The 10,097-nt window shown below is 34.7% G+C and overlaps 2 protein-coding genes across 2 annotated transcripts; one reads left to right on the top strand and one right to left on the bottom strand.

The window, feature by feature from the left end:
- The first annotated feature begins 329 nt into the window (after positions 1 to 329).
- Positions 330 to 2,537, top strand: LOC107641896 (DUF538 family protein (Protein of unknown function, DUF538)). The gene is made up of 3 exons (XM_016345296.3): positions 330 to 595; positions 1,290 to 1,344; positions 1,997 to 2,537. The coding sequence occupies exons 1-3, from the start codon at positions 494 to 496 to the stop codon at positions 2,374 to 2,376; spliced, it is 537 nt and encodes a 178-aa protein (XP_016200782.1). The 5' UTR covers positions 330 to 493; the 3' UTR covers positions 2,377 to 2,537.
- A 2,257-nt stretch (positions 2,538 to 4,794) lies between these two features.
- On the bottom strand, positions 4,795 to 9,086 carry RRG (sporulation protein (DUF155)). The gene is made up of 7 exons (XM_088488682.1): positions 8,754 to 9,086; positions 7,494 to 7,608; positions 6,306 to 6,465; positions 6,081 to 6,229; positions 5,770 to 5,921; positions 5,280 to 5,394; positions 4,795 to 5,016 (listed from the first exon to the last, which is right to left on the bottom strand). The coding sequence occupies exons 1-7, from the start codon at positions 8,987 to 8,989 to the stop codon at positions 4,879 to 4,881; spliced, it is 1,065 nt and encodes a 354-aa protein (XP_088344808.1). The 5' UTR covers positions 8,990 to 9,086; the 3' UTR covers positions 4,795 to 4,878.
- Between the last annotated feature and the right edge of the window lie 1,011 nt (positions 9,087 to 10,097).

Here is a 10,097-nt window from a genome sequence, read left to right as displayed (position 1 = left end):
AGATCAATAGGATTACTTTATTACTTCCGCTGCGTGTTATGAACACTTGTAATCCTTCAAATATATAAGAAATGTATTAAAAGATTATTTTTTATATTTACCTAAAATATTTTTTAATTAATAACTTTAATATGCATTTTTAGAATTTTTAAAATACATGTTAACTAAATTATTTTAATTTTAATTTTTTCAAAAAATAAACTCAATTGAAAAAAGGGTGCGAGTGAGTGAAACGCCGCTTTCTAAAGTGTGCATCATCGCTTTTTGTCCTTTTCCCATTTGCCAGCTCTGTTGCACTGTGTTTCTATTAGCAAAGGCGAAACCTTTTCATATCTTCTCTTTCACTCATTCTTTCATCTTTCACATACCCTTTCCCCCTTCCTTTCCTTTCCTTTCCTTTCCTTTGTATTTGTTGGTGCTTATAACTTCACTTTCAAGTTTCCACACTATAGTGTGAGAGATTCTCTCATCTCATTGGAACCCCAGAAAAAATATGGAGAAGGTTCTCACAAAAGCTTCAAGCTTGAAGATTGGAAGCTCGTGGATTACCAAGAAGGCCAAAGAAGAGTTCACTAACATCAGTGAAGACATTAGTGTTAGTACCTCTTCACATGCATTTTAATTTCACGCCTTGCATTGTTTCCTTTATCATTTCTTGCAATGTGGTTATCTGGGTTGTGAATTTAGATATCATTTTCTTCTAATAATGTGTAGTTATGGTCAACTTGTAACCTTTCGGGGTCAGGGATCTGAATCAACCCTGGATTTGAATTGAAGTTTTAGACTTATAATATATATTTTGGGTTAAAGTCAGAACTCGTCAATGATTGCATTCTTTTGGAAGTGAAATATAATTAATATTGATGTTTCTTCAATTATGGGTGATTTATTTTATTCCCGTGATTAATGATTCTGTGGTCAAAACATTACTTGTTCTTGGCTTAAAAATTCTTTCTTGGGGTATGCTCCCCCCCCCCCCCCCTCGGGGGGAAGATTTGCGTTGTGGAAATCATCAAATTTTGGGTAAATTCTTGTTAGACCAATTTCTGAAATGTTTGGTAATATAGATGGATGGGAAAGGCTTGGACTTTTGATGCTCACATTTTCGGAAATAATGAAATTACATGATTGATTATGCACGATTTTTTTGTGGTAATTAAGGATAATTACATGATAAGATGAAATTTTGCAAATTGCTTCCATAATTTTCCGGAAGATGAGGTCAAAACATTACTGGATAAGATTCTATAATTTTCCGGAAGATGAGGTTCTTTATTTTTTGTTTGCAGACTTTCTCAAGCACAGTTGAAGAGAAGGCAAAATGGATTTTCAACAAGCTAAAAGGTAAGAATCTCTTTTGACCCTTAATATTTCACATGTGCCCATTAATTTCTTGACATGCATAGTTTTCATTATTTAAATCCCCGCAATAAAAAACATCATGATAGTTAGTTAGTTACAATTTTTAAGTTCCTTCAGAAACCCAGCTGTTTTCTTCTGTTTTGTTCCAGACACAAGTCACATGGATGATGTGGGTTGTTGGTACTATCTAGACATAAAATATGTTAATAATTTATTATCTCAGTTATGAATGCATCTCATAACATTCCAGACATACATTCTTCCCATAAAAAGTATGGGTTAAAAAAGATTTTGTATTCCTTCAAAATTAGTAATTTATGGTTTTGGTACATGTAAAGCTTTTGTTGCAGTTTCGATCCAAAAATCTTCAAATAGTAAGCGAAGTTGGGCCCTATTATCATTCCATATGTAATGGTAGCGGCCAATTTTCACTTATTTCTGCATATGTTTTGACCAAAACTGCAAGAAATTTTTATATGAACCAAAACTACAGAGCATACCAAAGTTTATCTAACTCAAAGTTTTATATAAAGAATTCTGCGAGGTATCTTTGCAACTTTTTTACATCCATTAATTAGTTATTACTTTGACGAATTTATAAACCACTCTTTCTTTCAATGTTTTCTTCCCTCAGGCAAGCCATTGAAAAGCCTATCAGATCTCCTCAAAGAGTACAACCTACCACCAGGGCTGTTTCCGCAAAACATAATCTGTTATGAGTTTGATGAAACAAATGGTAAGCTGATTGTGTACCTGCCGTCTTCGTGTGAAGTGAGCTTCAAGGACGCATCGGTTGTTAGGTACGCGACTCGAGTCAAAGGTATCCTTTCGAGGGGAAAGCTGTCGACAATAGAGGGAATGAAAACAAAGGTCCTTGTGTGGGTCAAGGTGACGAGTGTGACAGTTGAGGGTTACAAATCGGACAAGGTGTGGTTCACAGCCGGTGTGAAGAAGGCTAGGTCAAAAGATGCATATGATACACCTCGTGATGCTCTCAGAGTATCTGAATTCTGATTATTGAAGTTGTCCTGCATGATATTTAGAATAGCATCAGTTATTTTGAAATGTTTAATATATGGTAATGGTTTTCCTTTTGGGTCATTCATTGTCTCATTTTTACATGTTTGAGTTGGCAACTCAAATGGGAACCTTAAATGATGCATTACAAATTGAAACCATGCATTGTTTTAACACTGATTTGATTTTTACTCACCAAATTGCTTAGTTGACAATGTCAATGTCACTTTGGTACATGGTAGATGTTAATTACCAATTAACGATGCATTACAGCGAAGATGTAGCTTTCATTGAAGATGCCATAGGAATGCTTGTAGACTAGACATTGTGTCATGGAGAAACATGCATACCATTCACTTTCAATTTTAGAATAATACTATGGTGAAGAATGAAAGTGGTTTATTTTATAATAGAAAAAAACAAAACTAAAAAAATAAAAACATGTACAATGCACGCTAAAGATTTAATTACAATATTTACTCTTCACATCAAAATTCCCTTAATTTTAATATAAGAGAAAAAACAAATAGGTCTCTCACATTTTGACTTTTTTAAAAGTTGGATATATATATCCTTTCGTATATATGGGTCCATCAAACCCAACAAAAAAGTCTAATATGGTTTCTGTTGTGCTGACTTGGCCGTAGGAGAGTTTTCAAAACGGAAAAATTAGTCCTTTAAAATAATAGGACATAAATCCTTCTTCCCCTTTCTTCTACCTCTACTTACATACCACCATTTTCATTTTTCTTCCACCCAAATCACCCTTTCTTTTTGCTCTTCAAATAATAATAATAAACATTCTTACCAAACCAAAACAAAGCAAATAGATAGCAACATTGAATCCATTGAATTAAAATAAATCAAAACAGTGATTATAATCCGTTCACCATGAACAATTTCTTAAATCCTGAATGATTTATGACACAACATCAAATTCAACTAACACAAAACACATTCATTAAATCCAAAAACTAATTAATTAGTTGAAATTTTGTTCAAAGTGCTCCAACAACAATACTCCACAAAATTTGTTCCTAATTTGAAACAAGCTACAACAACATACCACAAAATTAGCAAATCAAACCAGAATCTTTGGACTATCAAACAACATCAAATTCAACCAACATAAAACACATTCATTAATTCCAAGAACTAATTAATTAACTGAAATTAAAAGAAAAAGAAAAAAAAAGAAGGGTTCCTTAAAAAAGGCAAAGAGCGAGGAGAGGCTTTATGCCGGCCTAATTTCCTAAATCAAAGATTCAAAATTTTTCATAAAGGAACATAGGTTCCAATCGGCTACAAAACAATAGCTACAAAATTTTCCGTTGTTTCCATGAACTCGTTCCTATAAACGGGCTATGGATTAACATGAATGAAGCTTCTAATTTCTGCTCTGAAAAGTATAAGATTCCTAAAAGAAAGATATACCCAAGGGGTACAGGGGCCTGGATGGATATGCTGCTTGGATTGCAAGAACATCACCAAAACGCGATGGGACGATCTTCCATATAAGATAAACACATCAGGAACACTGGTTCCAATTGCCTACAAAACAATAGCCACAAGTGCAGTAGTCCACTGTAATGGTGTTCTGGAGTATGATGTTCATAGTCTTTATGGTTTCTCTTAGTCCATTGCAACTCACAAGGCCCTCCAAGGCCTTCAAGGTAAAAAATCATTCATTTTGTCCTGATCAACTTACGTCAGTTTAGGAAAATACGCTGCGCATTAGACCGGTGACAATCAAGGATTTATGTCCTATTATTTTTAAGAAGAGGGACTAATTTGTCCCATTTTGAAAACTCCCACCCCCACGTGTGCATCCATAACGGTCAAGTCAGCACAACGGTTGCCACATTGTGTACATCCATAACGGCTAAGTCAACACAACGATTGCGACATTAGACTTTTTCGTTAGATTTGATGGACCAATATGAACAACGAAATATATATATATCCAACTTTTAAAGAAGTCAGAAACATAAAAACATTTTTAAATGGTGAGTAACAAAAATGTTCACGAAACAAAAAATCAGAGACCTATTTAACATTTTTTCTTAATATAATTTATAAACAATATAAATGAAAGAGCGACATTATGCATATTGTCAGAACATAAAATCAATGCATTTCAAGAGAACAAAAGTATATTTCGGCTAGACGCAAGTTTCTCTCTAGTCAAAACCTGAACTTGAATTTGAAATCATTAGTTAAGTGCAAGGAGCATTTGTTATTCTGACTCTTGGTCGAGACAATGCATTATCATAACAATATATCTTTTATTTTGTTGGATCATCATATTCTCAAAATATACAAGTTTCAGATTTTCTCAATGAACTGAACCTCTATTTTATTGGTTTTTTCTTTGGGGTGGGGGGTGTATGTGGATCTTCTTCTACCATATACAAATAGGTGAAAATATTTTATTAGATAAAAAATTGGAAGTATTGTTACAAAAAATTAATCTATAGCTTCAATCTCCTTCACTAGTTACTAAGAGATTGTATTTGACTCTCGAAGAATCTCATAAAAAGATATAACATTTTCAATCGTCAATAGGCCAATAATGCACCATTCCAAGAAATCTGACTTCCTGTTCTGGAGAACTTCTTGGAGAAAATGAATATTGTGCTGCAAGCAACCAAATCAACAATATTTACAAGCCTTAATTAGCCATCATCATTATCAATTAGAGTATAATAGTCCTTGGTTTTTCAATCTTAGATTTTGCTAATTAATGTAGCCATGTCATTTGAAGGCAAATTAAAGACCCATCTCAAATGAACAACTAAGCGCATTGCTAGGTTTAGATGGGATGAGATCTGGCAAAAAATTTCAAATGCAATGCGTAAAATCTATTAAATGATTAATGTATAAGGGAAGAAAGGAATTACCTCGACAAATTTCAATTTGAAATCCAGGTTTCCAAAGCGTTGAGCAACTTCATACTCCTCCCGTAAATATTCGTATATTTGTGCATACTTCGCATCTCTCCAAGCAATTTCTGATCTGATTCATCCATAACAAGGCATGAATGAAGATGCCGAGAATGTCATAAACTGTATTTACTTAAATTCTCTTGGATGACTTCTTTGACAAAAAAATATTTGAAATATTTAGGGATGTTGTTTTTCAACTTATTCCCAGATTATAATTTTAGCGTTAATTGCATTTTCCCTCCTCCAATTTTCTGCCATATGAAGTTTCCAAACTTAAAAAATCTGCAAATTGGCAGATTGAACATGTTGGTGCTTTTTACTTCAATTGTTAACAAAATTTCGGGTGTCAAAGTTGCATATTTAGAAATGCTCAGAAGGTCGATTTGCATATAATAAAAACTAAAAGTTCAAGGGGGTAATATGTCTCCAACAGGGATGATCATACCTCTCAAAGAGACCGACTTTAAGAATCACATCAGCTAAGTGCGAGTTAGCTTTCCCAACCAGCTGTAGAAGCTTCTTCTTATCCATAGTGAAAGTCCCAGTTTTCTCCATTCCACGATTTATGCCGGCAAACTCTTCAACTAAGCCATCAACCTGATTTAATGTACTTTATTTAATGTACTTTGTTTCTAGTAAGCCATAGGAACATGTCAAGTTATACATGACTAGAATTTAATGTACTTTATTTCTACTTTGAGATAGCAAATGGACGCCAAAGTAACAGAATTAAGATGGCATTTAGTGCATTTAAACCTGCGACACAAAATAATCAAGAGCAATGCTTTGTCCCAGTACACTTCCAATTATACGGATGCCATCAGTATCCAAAGATTTTAGAACTATGTAGTCTGGGCCTCCTTGCATGTCTTCAACTAATAGTGGCTTTTCCTTTACTGCATAATCTAATTACAATGAAAACATTAAGCATAAACAAAAGGATTCGGAAGAACTATTTAACTAATTGATAAGAAAATTTACCATCTTTCCGCATCTCTGGAAGTAAAGTAGATGCATGCCTCTTAACTAGATCTAGGTAAACTTCCACTTCATGATCCTCAATGTTAAACAAAACAGCAGAGCCATACTGGTATACAACCATGTAGCGACAGCTGCTTGCTTTCACATGAAATGCATGTCCCTTCATCACATGTCTCAACAAGTTCAGAGTTTGCCAAATCCAACGTATTGTTATAATATAACCGTATTTAAGAAAGATCATCTCATAATGAGACACATAATTTTGCTTTTAACAAAGGAGTATTATCTCCCTTTTTACACATAAAAAAGAGTATATTAATTAAAAACAAAAATTTGCTACTTAAAATCAGCTCAACACGTTCTGTTACTCATATTGAGAAAAAAAATAACGACTAGGCCTTTTTCCAATAGGTGGACTAGGCTATATGAATCAAATCATTTGAATTATCTCCTTAACATGTCCACAAACAAAACCATTTGAATTTAAAATCCTTACACGTGGTTTTTGCTTGCCCTTGGTTTTACTCTACCTCTAACTTTTAAATTATCTCCTTATCTTCACATGTGACAAAACCACATTGCTGACGAATGTCATAAAGATTGGAAAAAGGTTCCTTATTGTAATCAAGTACTTAACTCCCCTTTTATCTAGGTATGGGATTGGATCCTCTCAATTTTTTTTCTCACATGAGGGGGTAAAGTGTAATCCCTCACCATACATTTTATAGGTGGGACCAAAAAAACATGAGAGAAAACATTTAAGGGATAAAGATCACGCTTTACACACTCAATTGAAAAAAGATATGGAGAGGATCCATTCCCTGGGACCAACTATGTAAAAATTTGAAACATAGCACAACATAGGCAGAGTTTTCTACTAATAAAACAGAGAAGACCATTAGTACCATTAAGAATATTTAGCCGAAATTCTCTACCAACGACTCTTCCTATAATCCTACGCATTCAAATTACAAAATATCAATCATACCAGACTATTAAAATCATGGAGGTGCTTCAAGATGGTAAAAGGTGAAGTATTCTAATACCAATGTAGCGCGAAAAATGATGTACGAAGTAGAGAGACAGAAACTTAAGATTAGGAAATGAGGCTTTGAACTTTGCATATAAACACAACATTCTGATTTTAAGGAAGAAGAGGGGGGAAGGGGGAGAGAAAGAAAATCTTACTTTATAGTCTGGATTGAAGTCACAAAACCGGAGGGCAACATAGTTTGATGATGAGCGAGAAGATGGGGGAACAACATTTCTCATATTGTCAGCCTGAATGCCCTTGAGATTTATACTGCCAAAATTATGAATCTGAGACGGGCCAAAAATCATAAAAACCAGAAAAAGGACAGCAAAAAGACATGAGAGGAAGGGGGTTCAATGCATAACTTAAAAGGATACATTAGACCGGATAACTTCAAAACCCATAAATCATATGGATAAATTTAAGCCATCACTAAAATTCCAAATCTTTGATAATAGATGACAGAAAATTAAGATGGAAACTCAGGTGCACTCAACTTTACATAAAGTTGATAACTGAGAGCCGTTAGATGAAAATTTAATTAAATCATTCAAATCATTTAACGGCTTTCAGCTATCAACTTCACGTGAAGTTAACTGCACCTAAGTTTTCACCGAAAATTAAACTTCCAGCAGTCCAGCACTCAAATTCAACATTAACAGCACAGTACAACTTTAAGTGGTGATCTAAAGAGGAGAGTAGCAAAAATCACAAATGGTGAGAAAAATTAAACACACACATACACACAAATCATTTCTACGAGCAATAAAGATGCAAGTACTACAAATCCTGTTAAATAAATTCTAAACTCTGAGGGTACTTCAAAACTTCTTCCATTCTTACACATGAAATGAATGAATACAACAACAATAACCAAGTATTGACCTACTATTCAGAATCAGACACATACCCCTTTTTTGCCTTATCACGAACCATGTATATAGTCAAACTATTAAAACTTATATCCTTTTCAATAGAGTTGTCTATAATTTACCTCTAGTTATTACACTATCCTCCCTCCCTGCATGCATTCTATACCGTGCCCAAAGCAGCGAAGTCGAGATTTTACAATCTTTTCAATAGGCATCTATTTTTCTCCCTTCCTATCTAATGAACTCACTCAATGCACTCCATACCATAGTTACATGAAACGAAATAAGTTCGGCATGGGAAGGGGTAAGACGCCATATGTAACTATGCTCCATACTCTAACATTCAATGTTAAAATTAATGTACAATCATGTCACAGCCCACAAAAACACAATGTTTCAAACTCCAATAATAACGGGACAACAGCAGCAAGGGAAACAAGATCAATTCTGAGAACGACCCATTTGCTGAACCAGGTGATAATCAAATTAATAATAAAAATTAAGGAACTTGAACGAGTTAAGTTTGTGGGGCGGCGGCAATACCTTGTGCAGAGGAAGTATGCTTTGACGGGGATTTTGACGGTTTGGTCATCCCGCGGAGCTCCGTACCCGAAAGTCGGATCCGGGTCGAAACTGCAAGGAATTGCAGAAGAAGCGGCGAAAGAGAGAAAGCGATTGTTGGTGGAAAGAGGTGGAGGAAAACGAGGTTTGAATAGCGACGACGAAGAAGAAGTTATTCGGTTGAAAAGAAGGGACACGGTTCTCCATCTACCGCCCATTCGCCGAGAGAGAGAGAGGGTGTCTTGTCGTCTATGATTCTGTTCTGTACTCTCTAGTCTCTAACTCTTTAGGTAAGCAGTGGAACTTTTTGTTTTTCGTGTGAGAGAGAGAAGAGTGTATTTTCTAATTATGTGAGAAGAGAAGTGTTTAATTTTGTTATGGAAGCTATAAATTGGTGTTTTCGATTTGTTTTATTTTTTTCCCAAACAATTACAAATCGAACGGTTCGATTTGTGATTTCGAAAATAAAAAATTTTTAATGTTAAAATCGGACCGTCCAATTTTATTTTAAAAAATAAAAAAAATACAAAATACAAAACGGACCATGCGATTTGTAGTTTTCTTTTTTTTCAAACAAATCGGACCCTCCGATTTGTAGTTTACTTTTTTTTTTCAAACAAATCGGACCGTCCGATTTAAATAAAACACCATATAAAAAAAACACCTAATCTTCTAATAACAATGTATTACACATATATTTGAACGAGTTAAGTTTGTGGGGCGGCGGCAATACCTTGTGCAGAGGAAGTATGCTTTGACGGGGATTTTGACGGTTTGGTCATCCCGCGGAGCTCCGTACCCGAAAGTCGGATCCGGGTCGAAACTGCAAGGAATTGCAGAAGAAGCGGCGAAAGAGAGAAAGCGATTGTTGGTGGAAAGAGGTGGAGGAAAACGAGGTTTGAATAGCGACGACGAAGAAGAAGTTATTCGGTTGAAAAGAAGGGACACGGTTCTCCATCTACCGCCCATTCGCCGAGAGAGAGAGAGAGGGTGTCTTGTCGTCTATGATTCTGTTCTGTACTCTCTAGTCTCTAACTCTTTAGGTAAGCAGTGGAACTTTTTGTTTTTCGTGTGAGAGAGAGAAGAGTGTATTTTCTAATTATGTGAGAAGAGAAGTGTTTAATTTTGTTATGGAAGCTATAAATTGGTGTTTTCGATTTGTTTTATTTTTTTCCCAAACAATTACAAATCGAACGGTTCGATTTGTGATTTCGAAAATAAAAAATTTTTAATGTTAAAATCGGACCGTCCAATTTTATTTTAAAAAATAAAAAAAATACAAAATACAAAACGGACCATGCGATTTGTAGTTTTCTTTTTTTTCAA

The sequence above is a fragment of the Arachis ipaensis genome, chromosome B5 (genome assembly GCF_059453495.1).
Source record: "Arachis ipaensis isolate K30076 ecotype BB chromosome B5, ASM5945349v1, whole genome shotgun sequence".
Lineage (NCBI taxonomy): Eukaryota > Viridiplantae > Streptophyta > Magnoliopsida > Fabales > Fabaceae > Arachis > Arachis ipaensis.
Note: the sequence above shows the minus strand (reverse complement) of the source record. Positions and strands in the feature narration are given on the sequence as shown.

Coding starts and splice junctions, on each gene's coding strand:
- RRG (XM_088488682.1), bottom strand. CDS start 8,989: ATGGGCGGTAGATGGAGAACCGTGTCCCTTCTTTTCAACCGAATAACT. Junction 6,466..7,493: donor ACTTCAATCCAGACTATAAA/GTAAGATTTTCT, acceptor CATGTGATGAAG/GGACATGCATTTCATGTGAA. Junction 5,017..5,279: donor TCAAATTGAAATTTGTCGAG/GTAATTCCTTTC, acceptor GGTTGCTTGCAG/CACAATATTCATTTTCTCCA.
- LOC107641896 (XM_016345296.3), top strand. CDS start 494: ATGGAGAAGGTTCTCACAAAAGCTTCAAGCTTGAAGATTGGAAGCTCG. Junction 596..1,289: donor ACATCAGTGAAGACATTAGT/GTTAGTACCTCT, acceptor TTTTGTTTGCAG/ACTTTCTCAAGCACAGTTGA. Junction 1,345..1,996: donor GATTTTCAACAAGCTAAAAG/GTAAGAATCTCT, acceptor TTCTTCCCTCAG/GCAAGCCATTGAAAAGCCTA.